The 19,193-nt window shown below is 37.3% G+C and overlaps 1 protein-coding gene across 1 annotated transcript in view; it reads right to left on the minus strand.

Moving 5' to 3' along the window:
* The window catches only part of ANO3 (anoctamin 3), a 188,739-nt gene that overhangs the window by 40,231 nt on the left and 129,315 nt on the right, over nt 1-19,193 (minus strand). Inside the window, exons 6-12 of the mRNA XM_026850685.1 lie at nt 18,910-19,010; nt 14,667-14,711; nt 9,142-9,273; nt 7,676-7,782; nt 6,235-6,290; nt 3,662-3,783; nt 2,330-2,464 (exon numbers count right to left, since the gene is read on the minus strand). Of these exons, the coding sequence (XP_026706486.1) occupies nt 2,330-2,464; nt 3,662-3,783; nt 6,235-6,290; nt 7,676-7,782; nt 9,142-9,273; nt 14,667-14,711; nt 18,910-19,010 (698 nt within the window). The remainder of the gene's footprint in view (nt 1-2,329; nt 2,465-3,661; nt 3,784-6,234; nt 6,291-7,675; nt 7,783-9,141; nt 9,274-14,666; nt 14,712-18,909; nt 19,011-19,193) is intronic.

Here is a 19,193-nt window from a genome sequence, read left to right on the forward strand (position 1 = left end):
CCAACGCCCAACAGCCCCTTCTGCACAGAAATCCTTCCTCAGAGCCAGCCTGACCCTGCCCTGGGCAGCTTGAGGCCATTCCCTCGGGGCCTGGCGCTGGGGCCTTGGCTCCAGAGACTCATCCCCCCTCTCTGCCCCCTCCTGGCAGGGAGTTGCCGAGGGCCAGGAGGTCTCCCCTCAGCCTCCTCTTCTCCAGACTGAACCCCCCCAGTTCCCCCAGCCGCTCCCCAGCAGACCTGTGCTCCAGACCCTGCCCCAGCTCCGTTGCCCTTCTCTGGCCACGCTCGAGTCATTCAATGGCCTTTTTGGGGTGAGGGGCCCAAAACTGAACCCCCTCAGCGAGGGGCGGCCTCCCCAGTGCCGAGCCCAGGGCTCAGATCCCTTCCCTGTCCCTGCTGGCCACGCCAGTGCTGACACAAGCCAGGATGCCACTGGCCTCTTGGCCCCCTGGGCACACTGCTGGCTCCTGTTCAGCCAGCTGTCAATCACACCCCAGGTCCCTCTGTGACTGGCAGCTCTCCAGCCACTCCTCCCCAGGCCTGTAGCCCTGCTGGGGGTTGTTGTGGTCATTAACCCCCCCTCAGTATTTTGAAATCAACACATGCTAATGTTCGCTCTAATAAATACATAAATACTCCCCTCCCCTTGGAAACATCCAGGGCTTATATGGTGGATCACCTAACTTTCAGGCTCTTGCTTCTGGAATAGAGCGTGGAGCCCCTGAGGGGCACCGCGGTGCTCTGTGTAGCACAGCATGACACTGAGGCACCTCAGGGTGGGACCCAACATAGCCAGTCTCCACGGGAAGCAAACTAAAATCTGCATGTTCTACCTGCAGCTACTCAACAGCAGCCAAGGGAAAAAACTTCAGACAGGAAAACATGAAAGCTAGCCTGCATGCCTGTGGTTTACACTCTGCAACTTGTGCAAGCAAGGTAACTGCGCCTTCCTCTTAAAAGAGCTAAGCAGGAATTGCATCACCAAGTCTTCTCAGGAGAAGTGTATGACATACACATATGGCACATAATAGCTTACAGTTTGAAAAAAATAGAATCTGAAAAATTCTGTTCCTTCTCTTGCAGAGTGTCATTGCCACATCTTCCTCTTCTGCAAGGAGTGCCTAATATATTAAGCTGTACCCTGACAATAGTAGATTATGAACCTTTGTTCCACCTTGTTGAAACTGTGCCATTGTACATGTAAAGAAAACAAGATTCCCAGTTAAACAGTCCTAGTCCCTGTGCTCTAAGAAAATGCTGATCCTCCACATTACGTTAATTGTTTTTGATGGACATTTATCATGCAGAACAATCCTAATACAGAGAACAATATCCTAAAGATAGCTTCGTTTCCTGGCTGATACATTTATTGCATTTAATGCAGTTTGAAGTTGTAAAGTCTCTCAGGAGTTTGCTGTACAAAAGCAAGCCTGAAAAGGCCTTAATTACAGCACTGCGGAATATAACAACTCACTGTCAAACAGAAGATAAAGACAATAACATAAAGAAAATGTAAAACAGTCCTTCTCAAAGCCCAAGAAAAAACACTCCCTCTGAAACCTGACTCCAAGTATACTTACAGCCTAAGCATCCAAAGTGCTTGGAGGAACAGCTGCAATTGTAAGAGCACTGACACTGTTGTGTCTGATGGAACACCTTCTAAGAAGGGTGCATCCTCTGAAACAGTTCCTAAAAATACAGTCAGCACTTAACTCAAGCACCCTCATCACTATTTCTAAACTGACACAAACCCCTCTCAGAGCAAAATCACAACAGTGGGAAACGTGAAAACTAGGTTCATTTCATGAGGCTGTAATCTCCCCGAAGCTGGGTCTCCTGGCTGCAGTTTACGCTGACATAGTGAAGAATTTTGACAGACTCAAAGACTGACACTATTAACACTGGAAGGAAAAAAAAGGCATCGACAAAAGTTGAAGTTTAGCAACTGTACTACACTCTGGAAGTTACAAGCAAGATGGAGGTGAAGAGGGAGTATGGCTGACTTTTTCACCCATTAGCCCTGACTAGAATGACAACCATTGCAGTACCCATGACATCAGAATCGATATTTGCTGGTTTTCCTTGCAGGCAAAATAGGAATCCCTCCAGATGCAGTGGAAAGAGCACTTGCTGTGAAGGGTATGCATCCAGCTTAATGCAAACCAGATATACAAAGCGGATACATTTGACTGAAGAACCCGGTGGTTTATTTGGTTATTTTTATATGATTACCATATCTGGAAAGCATGCATAAGTATAATAATGATCTCAGTTGTACCAGACTGTTCTTAATTTTCAAAAGGCTATTATGTTTTTAAATGGGATTTTACCTTACTTGGCTGGAATCCATCGTAAATAATCCATAAAGGAAAACAAATAGCCCAACCAGGGCAGCAGGAATAAGCATTCCAGTATACCATCCCAACCAGGCAAAATACAGTCCAATTTTTTCACCAAAATATCGCCTACATGACAAAGAAACACACTGTTTAAAGTTAAAACTTACGGTGATCTCTTCACAGTAGCAGAATAATTCTAATGAGCTACTACTCATACATGTTTATGGTAAAATTATTGTCAGTTTACCAAAATGTTTCATTTCAGGCCAGCATAACATTCTAGAGTAACACTTATTGCAGACTTCAGAACATGTATTTTATAAGGATATAACTAGAAGTGCTCTGTAATTTTCATGTCCTTGCAATGACTAAATAGATGTACCAGTTTCAACATTATTATATGTAGGACTTCTTACTTGCACACACAGACATAAATAGAGACATACATGCAGAGACACAAAAAATTTTTGGAAAGGTGCAAAAGCAGTTGGTATGACCTAAGTATATCATTATAAGCATTTATGATAGATAAGCATGTAATAGGACATATTTAAAACTATTATTGAGTAAACAGTGGACTGAAAACACGAGTTGAAGATTGAGCAATTTAATTATTCAAGACCTGGGTATCAGTTGCTAGAAGAAATGAAGTCGCAGTGATCAGAAAGTCAGTCAAGGATGACAGTACTTTATCAGCACAGAACTGTGCCGTGGCACATGCTTAGCTCCACAGACTTCAGTGGGCACAATGACTGGCTACGACTGTCAGGTCAGGAATAAAAACTGACCGTGAGGAAAAATGAATTATCGGTAATGGCAAAGATGAGGGAAGTACAGAAGTGAAACATCATAATTATTTAACTCCAACTACATATATTTCTCTGCTTCACATCTGGTGATCTATGACATTAATTATAAGATATATACAGAGAAGGTTACTTAAACCCACACAGAAACATAAGAATTAGGTTTCATTTTCACTCCCCTGGATCTGGTAACTGACTGCCCATGTGGGTAACAGTCTTTGCTCCCAAAGGTGCTCTCACAAGGGGCAAGTGTCTCTTATCAGCAGAGCACTCATGGGTTTATATGTTAAGTTTCAAACTGCAAATAGTCAGGCAGTGGCATCTATCTCACTTGAAACTAGCAGCCCTGCACAAAAGACCACCCAAAAGAAGCAATTTAGAGAAATCCAGTCTTATCTGATAATATTGTCCAGGTAAATGTTACAGGAAAGCACAAGGCATTTAGCAGCATGGCTAACGCACTGTTAACAGTTTGTTCTGTTTCACAGAAACAAGCTACTCTTCAAAGTACTAATACCTGATTAAATCAAGAGGTTGGTATTTGTACCACATTCCCCACCGGGCCCAACGCTCATATAAGAGGTGTCTGTGATTCTGAGCTCCGTGTGTTTTGATGGGATGTCTGCTTTTGTGGCTTCCCTGAAAAACACAAACAAGTAAAAAAGTACGTGACTAGGAACTATGGAAAAAAATATATATAGAAATTTCTGAGGTATTTTTGAATATTATTTTAAATGACATGTTCACTGTTTTTTAGAAATAGGTCTCTTATTATGGACATCTCTGGGACATGTGATCTGGAGCTAACATGTAAACCTGACAGAAGAGATACGATTACATATGCTTCCAAAATAGCCAGTTTCTCTAAGAATTGATAGAGCCATACTAGTCCAAGACTATAAAGAACTACTCAATTCTTTATATAGCTGGAAGTACAGTGTTCCTATTTCACTAATATATGCTTATTTGTATGCTTTCGCCTATTTCCATTTTTGAAATTTTTTTGACATGTTTGTGGTAGCTTTTTTTTATCCTCTACTACAAGTTTTCAGAAATTTCTGGTATGGCTGCTCAGTTTTCATCTCCTAGACATTTTCTATAACTTTAACTCCTGTTTAGAAGTATTGAAAAACAGTCTTTCTGTGATACATATTTTCTGAGATGATGGAAACAACAGAACTGGCATTAATTTGAAGCTGCATAGGACTCTCAGAGGCATTAAAAGCAAACCACAAAATCAGTCTGACCCAAAAGGGGTATATCCAGGCCGTACCTGATATTTACAGACGGTCCAATAGACTGAAAAATAATCTTTTTACTGTGCAACACAGAGATTTGCTAGAACCATCCTAAAGCAGAATACCTTGTATTTGTAATTTTATTCCAGTTCTGAAGCAGAACATCTCTCATTGAAATTTTTCCCCACAGAAGACCCTACCATCTTTCACCAAAGAACTGCAAGTGAGCTAAATAATTTCTTGGGAGGACAGCAGAGTTCCTCAGAGGAGTACCTCAGAGTCAGCAATTGATTTTTGACTCTGGTAGATTACTGTAATTCAGCCATTTAGATTTTTATCATTTATTTGAAATCTTGAGCATTCCCCGCAAATAGAAGAACACTAGTTACTTGTTGCAGTCTGCTGAACTTCTGGTTTAAGAATCAGTTGAAAACAAAGCTAAACATAGCAAAGAGTCCAATTCTACTCATTTCTCATTACAGGCAGGAAAGCAAACCAAAAATGTCAACACAGAGAGTGACCTCTGCAACATCTAGGAACAGAACATCAACTTATTCTCAGTCACATGGATGAATGACTGCAGCGCACAAAGCACTACCCAGTATTGTATTTTTGTAATTTTTTTTTTCTTTCCCTCTGCTTCTTTCTGCACGGTTTATCCATAACAGAGTTCAAGTATCAGCACTCCCACTGGGACTGAATTTTCACTCTCATTTGCTCGTGTGATAAAGAAAAAAGAAAATAAAAATAAAAGAGACTGTTCAACCACTAGTCCTTAGCATCAGTCAAGCAGCAATTAAGGTAAGAGTGGCTTAAAAATATGACTTTATTATCCTTAACTTAAACTTCAAAATAGTATCTTATGCCCTCAAAGGAACGCATACATAAAATGGATATGACAGCATGGTTTTGACAACCAGAGAAAGCTTCACAGTTTTCTCTGGTAGTTTGGCCAGCTTTCCCCTAAAGTCTGTAATGCACAGCTGAAGCATTAACAATGGTGTTCAATTATTTATCTAAAATGCTCCTCCTCTATATTCCCAGTATTTAATTATTAATACCATGTAAAAAATTACTCTCAGCAATTTGTAAAGCACGGGCCAGTCCTTTGAAGCACAAGACCAAGTCACAATATTCAGTCTGAGCAACCACAGAGTTCCCAGCTGTGATAACCATGCTACCGATCAGCATTTGAAATGACTGAAGATGTGTGGCTTGCTTCTTTCTTTTCAGTACACAAAGATTGTCTGAAACCCTCTCAAGTCAAAAACGAGCTCTTCATTTTCTTCACAGATTTACAGTTTTCAGTAGATATTAACCTACTGAAATAGATATTGTCAAGTAGAAGTTACGCAGAACTATTCAGAAAAGACTAAATGGGAAATAATTAACCGGTTTCCCTAACTGTGATCAAGTGCACAAGCTATTAGAAAAACAGAACATTTTGTAGGTGGCAGGCAAAAATAATTCAATACAATTAATTGGAACAATTTGAAACAACTGATATTCTCATTAAGAACTCCACAGGCAATGTCCGGTTCATAAAAATAAAAAAAGAATTATGATATTCTAGTTCAGCAAGAAAATGCTGCAGGAAGTTACTATAAATTTTTGCTCATGCAATGTATTAAAAGACAATATTAAAAGGGCTATAAATCAAAAAAGTCCCAACAGATTACATGGTGAAATTAAAAGTTTGCAGGACAAAATTCAACGTAAAGTAGTACCCCAAAACATTTAATTTTTAATTAACATTTTAGATATCTTAAATCTTAACATTTAAGATATCTTAAATCTTAACATTTAAGATTTAATCTAAATATAAATACAAATACAAAATTAACCGGGTCACCTCATGTGGTGGAAATGCTGCTTCATATGTTCCATTATTTAGTAATCTATTAATACCTGAAAAGAAAAAAAACATTAGTTCTGATATCACTTTTTTATACACACTTAATTTCAAGCAGTGCAAATTTTCAAGTTACATATTGAGAATGTAACTTAGTAATAGATGCTCGTGATGCTGCTAAACACGACAGCAATCAATAATTCCACTGATCCCTTGAGATTTCTGGCTCTGTCAAACTACAGCAACTTTCTGAGGGCCAACGTCTGCACCTTTTCTCTCGGGGTCTGGTGCTCGTGCCAGATCAAGTGTGAGAAGACAGCTGCATCCATGTGGTGTTCATCAGAGCATACGATCCAGATTTTTTGTGTGACCAGACGATCTGACATACAGAGAGTGGTGCAGACAGACAATCCTTGAGGCAGCAAAGCCCCTGCAGGGTTAAAAGCTAACCTGTTGTTATTAAATAGAAGCCAGCTGAAGGACTTTGTTTCAGAGCAGTGCTCTGCACCACACTGGCTACAGCATCTTGGATCAGTTCCTAGTCTTCCTCAAACCAGATCTGTTGTACTATCAAAGCACATTATAAATAATAATAAATAAATAACCATTAATAATTATAATGAAGATTCAGCAGCCTGTAAGAGCATACCTATAGCCATGAGTTTCCCCAAGAACTAAGTACTGATGATGGATTTCAGATTTGTCCATTCAAATATACAAATTACACTAAATTAATCCTGTAATGAAATTTGCCATCATCAGCTTCAAAGGCATTAGATTTCAACCCTCACTTTCTACGTTTTTCTTACTACTGCTTTTTTTCAGAAACTCAAGCAACAACTTTCTGTAATTTCTATCATCTTCATAAGGTTTTAACATGTCTACATATATTTAATTCTCAATTCCTTCAAAGAATATAGGAAATTATACATACATCCCCTGTTCATTGCAAACGAAACTGAATAGTTAGATCTTCTAAAAAATAACATTTTAATAGAAGCGTTGATACAAACTGAATTTAAAGTTCAGGTCAACTGTCTCTGAGCTGCATGGAGACCTCAAATAAGTTAAAAGAGTAGCTCACATTGATTCTGCTGCACTAGAACTGCTAGGCAGTAGCAGAACTACTAGGACCAGTCCTTGACAACAATCTTCTGAGGTATATGTTAACTTTATTCTGCCTCTTGATCACATAAAGTTATCATAACCTATCAAATATATTTTAAGGAATGAGTAATTACATGAAAAATATTGCCAGCTTTCACTGAGTTATTTAAGAAAATAATCAATGTGACATTCCTTCAACTTTGTGACTGAGTGAATAAAAAGATTTCAAGGAATGGCAAAATTAATTGAGTTTACTCAAATGATACTTTTCCAGGCAAGTAAAGATACAAAATTTTTATAGTTTCAGGTTAAGAAAAGAATACAGCTGTCTCACCCATTTTGGATTTTCCATCTTCATACTTAGTTCTCTGTAGCATGTGATGCACGATTCTGCTTCTTGTGGAATTGCTGAAGAAGCTGTCTTTGTTGTTTATTGTAAAACTATTAAAATAATGGATGTCTTTTAATATTCAAAACAATGCATAGGTGTTGAAACATAGCTGCTCAAGCGTTTTTTTCTTTCAGTGATTTATTGGATCTTTACCCTCGGTTACTGCACAAGACATAAGATTTTACATCCCTAGAGCATCTTCTCAGGTCCAATAAATTTATCATCATCACAGATGATTGCTGGAAAAACAGAGCAACAAAAACTAAATTCTGAAATATCCTACTATCTAGGTCATTTCTGTTCTGGATATAATTAATTTTAAAAAGATCTTCAGATGTAGTGGTTGTTCTCAAATTCAAGTTACTTATAAGTTGGCAGATGTCTGTGTCATGGAACTACCAGAACTACTATTTAGGAAAAAAAAAAAAAATCATCTCCCTGCACTGGACACTCGAGTAGCAGCTCTACAACCACTTTCCCTCAGAGAATCCTAGGATGAGCCAAATAAAGCATCCTTTCCCAGATGGCTCTGGATTCGGGAAGCCAGAAATCTGACATGTAGGAGCTTTCGCCTACGCAGATGTGCCAAAAGTGACACTATTACAGTTGGTAACGTCAGCTGAGCTGGTTGAGAAATAACACCAAAACCAGGTGACTGATCCATTGCAATATAGTAAATCATGGAAAAAAAAAGAGATTATAATGCAATTGCTCTGTCTTTCCAGTGAAAAGTCAGTCTAGTAGCATATAGCATCTTTACTAAGAAAAAAATTAATATTTAACCTAATTTATATTTCTACTTTAAGTGAACTCTTCTCTCCTAAAAGAACTATCACAAAATACTTTAAAAATGAAGAAACAGCCAGAATTTTAAATTAAACTTTTTAGGTCTTGAAAAAATTTATGGTATGGTTTAACTACATCACCATTAACATTCTGATTTGAACACATAGATATATTTATACTTTCAGAGACAAAAGCATTTTTAAAATGCAGACCTGATAAGAAAAAAAAAATCATCACTGGTTTTAGCTTGCCTCCAGGTGTTCCCAATTTCAACAGCTGTCTCAGGTTTTGCCTAAGTAAAATTTGTAATTAAGCAAAGCAAACTTGAGCAACTATTTGCATTTTGTAATGTAACAGAAAGAAAAACTTCTAACCCAAAAAGGCAGTGCTCATTTTTCAGTCAAATTTCTGCTTATAGTTCTGAATGACCATCAAATAGCAAGTAAGAGGCAGTAGAATTTTTGGCTTTAAGAGAAAACCCATAGAAAATATCAAACGTGATACTGGCTATTTGCCAGTGACCATCTGTTAATGGCTGCCTCTGTGGCACTTGCTTCGAAGAAGTGAGAAAATAAAAAAATCCTTGTGGTCTCCGGCACTGCCTTTCCAGTTTCAGCACTTACTGGTGTATGCGTGCACGGCTAAAGGGTGCTGTGTAGCAATCTGTCTCTTCCAGATCAGGTAGGGCCTCCTTATCAAGCTTCATTGGATTTCTGGGCAACCAACTTTTCAACTCTCTCATATTCCTCTGCAAACTGAGACAACAGCAAATCAAATTTACACGCTCTCACCTGCTTGTTATTCATATGTCCAACACCGCATATTTAGTGACATCATACTGGAAATTAAATGAAAGCAGGAAATTTCCACATTAAGGAACTAAAAGAAAATAAAGACTTAAAAGAACAAAATTAACAGTATTTATTTGTGATCTATCTTACACGCTTTAATTGAGCACAACTCATCCTAAAATTAGTGGGATTACGCTTTGAGACAGGACTGCAGTACTGAAGCTGGGGAAAACAATTTTTCAAGGTAGTTCATCTGGCAGAACTGGGGATGCTTATGCTTACCCAAGAATATCTCTGATTACTTTCTCTAGCCCAACTGGACAAGGCAAGTGTAACTCTTCCTCCCTCCCTTGCCTGGCAACTTGGACACTAAAATTAATAAATGTGAAACTAAATACGAGACTGCTCAGGATCAAATTTTTCTGGTTTTCTGTTTTCAGTAAAGCCTGCCCCTGCAAAACTTTCCTCAAAATCTAAGGGCTGATATTGCCTTACAAAACGGGATGCCTTAAAAAACAGCATGATCAAATAAATTAAAAGATACATTATGCAGACACAGTTAGTACATAGAAAAAAAAACCCAAACAACCCCTAGGTATGACTTCCTGCAGTTTCCCAAAAATTGACATTATAAAATACAGACATAATTTCTATATCCCTGATTAGATTATATACTGGGAACATAAAGGCCTTGCTTTATTTATCTCTTTGCTGAGACTTGCCTAAATAGTGTCTCAGGACATGGTTTATACAGCGGTCAATCTAGTGAAGTGCAGTTAATTTTCAAGCAAATGCTAGAAGTTACCTCCTTATCACTTCAGTTTTGCACTCCTTGCTGACTTTTTTTTTTTTTTTTTCATATTCAACTGCAATGCAATATGGGTATTTAAGGAGTAGGTCTCATATTAAACGAGTGCTATATTATGACACTGTAAGCATAAACCAGGATTCAGAAAAAGTCCACATTTTAGAAAAAAAAACATTCCATAAATAATATTTTTTTTAAGCAGCATTTGGGCCTTACTCAATGAATATGTATGCGTGATATATAAAGCATACATATCTCACATCCACAAGAAGTGTAAAGCTAAGTATCAGATTTTTTGATCTGAGGTGAATACTTAATTGCCTGTGCTCAGCAGAAGCACAGCTACCCATTTCATAATGAAGAGTAATATGTGATGACACAGTAAGTTGCTCTCAGGAAGCAAAGCGACCTTTGTGAAAATGTACCTCATTATCAACATCAGCACAAAAGTTCTACCCCGACACGGTGTCAGACAGAAATCTAAGCCAAATGTTGGATCGGAATTTTACATTTTTCATTTAAAATGGGCAGAATTTTCTTCTTGCTCTATATTGCCAAGGTACTGGTGCACACTCTGTATGTAACTGGGACTTGAGGGCCACCACTCTGTTTCACACTGAGCGTTATGAGCCACAGGACCGAAGTGTTCATAAAGCTGAAACACAGAATACAGTTCCTAGGCAGGAGAATCCCCTAAGTGTCTCCTTTGCTCAAATAATACCTTACTGTATGAGCAGATGTGCTGTACTGGTTCCAGTGGAAGTTCTCCCAGTACAAAGTTATACACAGTGTATGTAAAGTACAGTTTTCACTTTATTATCTTCATCTTTTTTTCTGCTCATTTTTTTTGAGAGTCCAAACCCAGGCTTTTCTTTAATGAGGAAAATATGCAGATACATCAGGAAGAACAGAAAAACAATGCACCTGATTTCAAATTTTTTTATTATGAAATTCTTTTAAAATTGGTTATGTGAAAAGTCTTTATCATTTTCCCCCTTCCAAAAATCTAAAAAAAACCCTAATAGACAATTATCTTAAAGAAATCAGCTCTTGTTTGAAGTTCATGTCTGCTGCTTTGAACATGCCAAGTAATGAACAGCATTGGAGTAAATTACAAATTATGTCCACATGATATTTGCAATTTCTCTTCTGTGGCAAAAAGACCTTTTATCTAAGGTGCGATTGCTTTTTCATTCCATCACTTAATTGTTGATAACTCCAAAATTTAGTGCCTTCAGAGAGCATAGAATAATTCGACTGAAAAATATATCCCCCCATGTACAAAAAAAATCCAGCAGGAGACACCTCTTTCGCTTGGCTTACATTATTTTACAGTTGAAGAAGAAATGGAGTTTCATGGAGCTTTCATTCAAAGTGATAACAAATTTAAGACAAATTTTTGCCTAAATCAAAGGACTAAGTATTAGCATTTTTACTCAGAGTGCCTTTCTAGGTCAAAAGTAGCAGTTTAAAGTGATTCCTGACATAACCTATTCAGCGTAGTTGATTTAGTAAGAGGAAAAAGCCGAGAGAGCTGGTCTGGTGAAGTCACTCATGAAGTCAGGAGTTCATGCCATCAGATCAAAGATGTCCCAGTGGAACAGTGCTGCCAAGATACGGGCTGCTACTTCAGGTGTGCTCTTACTGAAACCACTCCGGCTGGAGCTACTGTGCCTTTATGCACCTTGGACTACGAGATACTCTTCTGAAACACATATACATTTTATTCTTGGATATAAAATTCAATATTTTATGAAGCTGCCTGTAATTTCAGCTTTGCTCAACTTCCAAGCTCGACTGTACTGTTCTATTTGTTTGGTTGTTCTTTTTTGCAGAACTAGTTAGTCCGAAAATCCTTGCAGATTACATTTACACAGCAGACTGCAATGCAAAGGAACACAGTATAGGTGAGTTTGGAATTAACTGATCAGACTCAAGGAACGAGATACCAGAATTAAGCAACTGCCACTGATCATGTTAGGTATTTCTGACAGCAATCACAACCCAGTAGTTTGCTCAGTGTTTGCACCTCTCAAGATTGGCCAGAATTGTCAACCATATGTCACCAAATTACATGGGCGTGCTACGTTTCCATGTTTTATAATAGGAAACATGTTATGGTTGACAGATTCAACATACGGATACAATCACCACAAAAAAGGGAAAAAAAGATACTATATTTGTTCAATGGAATTATATTAATAATTTCACTTCAGTGTGCAGATTGAAATCCAGAAAGTTTTAAAAGCCCTTTCGCAATGCAAAATTACTGCAGCTCAGCTGCTGAACAAAGTCATTTTTGGTTCTCTGTCCTTAGAAGTATAAATTTATTTCAACATTTCAGTGGGCAGAGTGAAGCTGCATTCCTCAATGTCAGTCTTAACCAGCATGAAATCAGTGTGTTTGATATGGCAGATACAAGACTAATTCATTAGATTATTCAGTCTTAAATCTGAGAGATCAGACAATTTTTGATAGCTACATTATTTACTTGAATACCCCAGTTTTAGCAACTTCCTTTCCTTTGAAAAGATTTGTTGAAGTCTTTCCAAATATTGCTCTTAAGGAGTATGATAAATTTATTTCTACAGTGTGGCCCCATGAATAGCATTCAAGCTTCACAGGAAGAAGCACAATGGTAAAGGGATTTTTAAGATACATAAATAAAGAAATAGAGAGATACCACACAGATATCACATATACGAAAGATGGTACAGCAGTAAGCATTACATTTATCTTCTGTCCTTTCATTCATGCTCCTAAAACTCTTTTGCAGACTTTTAAAAGGACATTTATAGAAATGTATGTACCCTACAACCATGTCAGTAAATTCAGAGAAACGTACATGTCACAGCAGGGTCTAATATACTAGTGTTACCTCATATTCTTAGATTATAGGAACTCTACAGCCTTAAAATTCTACCTTTGATATACAAGGATTTTGATATAGTTCTTCATCATAGCTCTTGTAAACTCCACTTACCTTAGAAATATGAGAGATCTGATAAATTACAGAGAAGCGGTTAAGTTTGGAAAGTTGTAAAATGCAAAGGAACAATTACAGGAGTAGAAGTTAAAATGATGAGATGTGTATGGCAGCAATTTCAGAGTTAGATTTCATTTATAGATGTAGGGTGTTTTTTTTCCCCCACAAAATTTCTTCGTACACTAGTTCATATAAAGTGCCAGAAAAAATATTCAGAGAAATATTCAACTCCAGATTCTCAGTAAATCACAGGTAAAAGCATTTGTCTCAAATGAAAAATCAATCTGGCATGAAAAGTGTTTATTACTTGGTTCACAGTTACTGTGCAACTTCAGTCGCACATTTCAGACATCTGTCCTTCAAAATAAGGAAAATAAATGGTTTTAATATCTAGGACTCATAGGATGGATTACAGATGGAATGAGACAATTTCGCAGTTAAGCTTGTTGATTTTGCCTTTGCATTACAAAGCACATCGCTTATATTTTTCCTAATGCACACTAAAATAGAGCAAGCATGTGAATGACTGGGAAGAGGAAAAAACGCAGTTGTAAATTTATGTTACAGATTGTTATATTGCAATATATTTTATCTGCTCATGTGTTTAAAGTTTTCTCACTTCACTGTCCAACAGTGCTTTGTCTATTTTTGTTAGCTGATCATCTTGCAAACTGATATCACGAGACTACTTAAATTGTTCCTGAGACATAATGAGAGCTCTTCATCATCTAAAGTAACAACAGGAGAACCTAAATCAAACCTAAACTCATCTCAAGATCCATCTCGAGAAAACCCATGATAGAAAACTCTTCCAGGAGATTTCCCCCATGTAAAAATTTTCATATCTTTTCTGTAGGCAACTAGGATTTACAAGATATCATTATGTCTGACTAGAGCAAGAGGGAGTGATTAAAGCTCACAGTGTCCCTCGTTCTCGCTCCTCAGCTCCCCCAGGCTCCTTTCACCTGCTGCTGTGGCCTCTTGTACCCTTCTCCTGGCTGACAGGAGCAGCGACAGCCACCGCAGGTGATGTTTGCATGTGTCTGCCTCCCAAAGAGTTACACGGCTTTCACTGCAGTGTACAAGTCATTCTGTCAGCTATCGAATAAAAATTCAAAACAGCCTTTGGTGTGTGGCGTTGATTTAGTCCTGATCACCAGGACACATGAGAGAAGTTAGGTTTCTAGGTCTAAGGAAACAGCTGACTCTCAGAATCTGGAGACGTACACTCAACGGTATCTTTCATGCTAAAGAAGTATGCATGGTAACAGCAGACGTAACTGTAGAGAGCTCCAGTATTAAATCTTCTGTCAGGATAAGACTTTTTTTTTTTTTTCCCCCAGCATAAACATTTTTGCATTTCTAAAATGAGAACTGGCAAAGCTTTAAAGTACTGCATCTTGTTACAGATGAATATTTTAACACTTTGAGCTAACATATTTTGAGTTTTCAGGAAAATAATCTAATTTTCCAAGTTTTCTAGATAAATTTACAACTGCGAATGGATTTTCTTTAGCAGGGTGACTATCTGACAAAATTAGAAGCTACACATCACCCACCAACCTGCCCATGGTTTTGCTCCTCCAGTCAGTGTAATAACATTTTTTCCTGAAAGAACAGCAAAAATTAGCTGAGAATAATCAAGTAGGAGACAGGTGAAAAGGACATAAACATTATAAAGGAACACTGGACATTTAAAAACATGCATTTTCATAGGCAGAAAGGTGAAAAACACTTTTAAAAGGCAAGTGAAATAGAATAAGTCATTAAAATGCTGTATTTTCGCATATTTTCATGTTTGAAATTTGTTCCCAAGTCAAAACGAAGTGTTAGATTTGTAGCTAATAATAATAATAATAATACCTAATCAATAATTAATTCATCAGGGACCCATCAGACAGGGTTCAATGGTGTCATGCTAGTATTTATTTCATGTGATCCTTCTTAGCTTTGATTTCACAAAACTCATTTTAGAAGAACCACCAGGGCTTGCATGCCATTAAATATTTCATCCACTCTATGCATTAAATACCATAAGCACCTAATGCCATTAGATACTCTCTTTATTCTCTGAAGTGGTATACCATCACCGTCCCTTGACACTTTGCATCCAACTGAAGAACAATGCACGGCCCTATAAATCTAGGAGTACTAACTGCAACAACTTCTACGTTAACAGTTCTTTTCTCTCCACCCTTCACTGCTCACAGACACTTAGAGACACAGACCAGAAATTCCCAGCAAAGCCTTCTGAGAACAGTTACTTTGAAACCATATAGAGACATCTTTACTGCAATGTAAGATTTTGCGCATCATGTTTCAGGTTTTTTTCTGGCCTCCTCCTATCATTTCATGTCACATTTCAAACACACAAAGGCCTCAATTCGTACCTCTACTCATCTGGGGACAGTGAAGTTCAGTACCAGGGACTGCTCCTCACTTAGTTCATCTTCTACTTAAAAAATCTGACTAAATCCTTTCTATTTCTGCAAGGTTTTTTAGGAGGAATTAAAACAAGCTTATTTAGATACATTATTATAAAAGGTTTAACATTATTTTCAGTTGATATTTTATCCTCCCCCTGCCCTCATTCTAACACACAGAGAAATGGTACTTCCACTCTGGATACTTCTCCATCACTCCTTAGCCTAGAACCATACATAATTAACAAGATCTGCAACTGCCCATTTGGGCAGTATTTGAGATTGATTAGAGTACATTAGTTACATTAAGGTAACAAAGAAATGGATACATTAAAAGGACTGAGAAGGAAATGTTGCCTGGAAAATACCTGACCATCAGAGAACTATGTATCTACCAATCTGCAGGCTGTTGGCGGCCTGACACTTGGCACTACTAGGCAGAATTTTACACAAAGCAATGAAGGATTATTAAAGGATTTTCAGACATTACATCTTTTAACAAAACCATTCCTTCACTCCCTTTAATTGCCCCTAGCTGTTTTGCACAGATGGAATCCAGCTAAGCTATAGATACAACTATAAATTTATTCATTACACACAATAATAATTATTTGTCACAAGAGATACTTGTAGACACAGATAAAATTAAACTTTTGTCTAAGTTCCAGAAACACATAATAGGGTTTAATTTCTACTGACAGATCGTATACTTAACAAAAATACATATAAATTGTTTAAAAATATATAATTAAGTCATGATATAAACTTGGTGTTAATTAATCTTGTTTGAAACCATATACAAAACAACTGTGATTACCACAGACCGGACTTTTCAACTGTTAGAAAATTTTCCTTTTGTAATTGAAACACTGAGATTCCATCTACGTTACATATATTATGTATACTCCGTATCCTACACCACATTAAGGTATAATGCCATGCTAAAACAGTTCTGGGATACTGGGTGGTCCCTTGGGTGAGAAAAAAACATTTTTATTTTTCAGCAACAGAGAGAAATACTTCTTAACCTGTGTAATAATTCTATTGATTTTATTTTTTTTTTAGATTCCTGGATTGAGCAAAGTGAACCTAAAAAGCATGAGTTGAATTCTTCATGTATTATTCATATATAATAGTGACATATTTTAGTGATCGTAAAGCCAAAATTTTGCAATACTGTGCCTGAGAACAAGGGTGTACTACCTTAAAGTACTGCAGGGAAGGTTAGCTCTCTTCTTCGATTATGTATTAAAAATGGACAGTCAGAAATAAATCAGAGAAAGGCTAAAAGAAATAATCTCTTCTTAGAATCACTGAATATCTCAAGTTGAAGGGACCCATAAGGATCATCGCGTTGAACTCCTTGCAGGACTACATAAAACAATCTAAGGACAACCTCAAACATCCTGGGCAGGAACCACTCTAGCTCACTGTAATTGTATGATTTGAGCTTCCTCTGGCCAGTGAATGGAGAAAGTAGTGATCTCGGGGAAACAAATATGTGCCATCTAATTAAGAAAAGTTTGACTGAAATAAGCAAGCTCAAGACTTAAACCAAACAAAAGTGCTTTTGACAGAACACGCAACCGAACCATAAAATGCATGGTCACAGGATTCTGTTACGGAAGAGGAGATGGTTTTTTTGCACCCATGAAAAGACATCAGGGGATAATATAAGCAAAGATGAAGACATAAACTCTGCCGCAGAAAGCCTCTAACCCGCAGCCTTCTGTGGGAAGAGAGGAGGCATCATGAAACACTCATCTGGATCTGCTCGGCTTCTGTATTGGACACTTCAGACTGGCCGTTGGCAGAGCAAGACAGACCTGTGTTCTATTCTGCTACGTCCACTTTGTGTTCACTAGAAAACTGCTCTCACTCTTTGTTTTTTTAAGATGTATGGAAATCAAATAATTAATCACCCAAGTTTAATTTAAATTCCTACTAACATCTTTTTAAAGAGAAAAGAAATGGTGATCAATTTACCATTTCTCACAGTACTGTTATGGAGGTACAGGTGGATAGCAGACTTTTTTCTTAGCAAATAAATGTGTTTCATTCTGCAGCAAAACTGCCAACAAGGTGAAGCAGCAGAAGTTGACATTTTATCTACTTTTGGAGTACCGAATAGAGTGTGATAAAAGGAAGCTAAAGCAACAACCCAGAGACAAAGAAACATGGATCAGACATTTTGGGGGGGGAAAAAAAATTACATGTTAGTTAATAGTATAATAAACTTTGAATGCCTTCCAAATAAAGCAGCATTGCAAGTTTTTTTTTTTTTTTACTCCGAAGAGCGCTACTGGTCTGTGAAGTTACCAAAATGAAGAATGCAAACCATTACTAAATCCTAACTTAATTTTGTGACTTCAAGTATCAAAAGAAAGAACGAACTATTTTTTAATTGGAATGTACATTTTCATGTGTGTGTATACACATATGCAAACATTTCTATATTTAAAATGTTGACAAGTAATTACTTGAACTGGAGAAGCTCTATAATAATATACTCAAACATATGTTGCTACAGAAAACATTTTTTTGGTGGGAAGGACTCAGAAGGCTTAATGGGATGATGTGGAAGCTCAGTATAGAACTGGGTATTTGAAGGAAGTTTTCAGCAAAGGATGCTTCACAATGACTGTTTCTGGCTTAGGACCAATGCAAGAGAGCCACACTGCAATAGCTGAAATCAGCAGGGACATGACAGAGAGAGCACTTGGCAATCCAAGTGAGAAAGGAGTGCTGTAAGGGTATTTTCTGTCAGTCACAGAGCTTTGGAATCTACTTACTACTTTAACTCTCTATGAGGATTACAGCACACTACATGCTCTTCTCTCTGGAAGAACATTAATAATTGATTTGAAAAGTGACATTTTCTCTACAAATATACAACAAATACTTATTTGTAAAAATGTATGATAGACTTTGTTTAGCACTTAGACAAGGAAACTCATTTCAGTTCATAAGACCAAGAAATAAAGGTATCTCATTTTATTCAAAGTATGCCAGTATGTGTTCTATTGGAGACACACTTCACTTGCCTTTAGGTAAGACTTCAGAAATACCCTAAAATCATGGAGAACACTTGACCTCAGATGGTGAATATCTGAAACTCTGCTAAGGACAGACAAAACAATGTGTGAACTACTAACAGTATTTCTAAAGACATGCTTGATTTGACTTGGAAGGTAAGTTTAAAAACAAGTACCACAAGTAAATGTGAAAAAAAACAGCACCTTTTATTTGTTTCTCCTCTCTATCAACTAAGTTAAATACAAACATGCCTGGCCAAAAAGGAGCAAAGACTGCCTTAAGGTAGGTCATGAACTTCCAATATTAAGCAGTAAATTGTAAGTTTCTTAAAAGAGTTTCCACAATACCTGAAAGGCATCCTGATGTTCATTCTTTCTGCATATTTGCACAATGTCTCCCATGGACAGTGGATTTTAACAAACATGATATCACTGTTTGTAACAGCTGGCTGTAAAGAGCAGTAACAAACCAATACATATTAATAATTGAAACCTCTATGGCATTCACTGCTTTAAAAAGCGTTCTTCAGGGTCAAATTCTGCTTTTAAGCCTGAAGTGGCCATTCAAGTCTGAAAACACCGTAAGAGCTCTCAGTTAGGCAAAGTACTAACTTCTTTTTTTTTTTTTTTTT

The sequence above is a fragment of the Athene cunicularia genome (genome assembly GCF_003259725.1).
Source record: "Athene cunicularia isolate RWA chromosome 5 unlocalized genomic scaffold, athCun1 chr5_part3, whole genome shotgun sequence".
Classification (NCBI taxonomy): domain Eukaryota; kingdom Metazoa; phylum Chordata; class Aves; order Strigiformes; family Strigidae; genus Athene; species Athene cunicularia.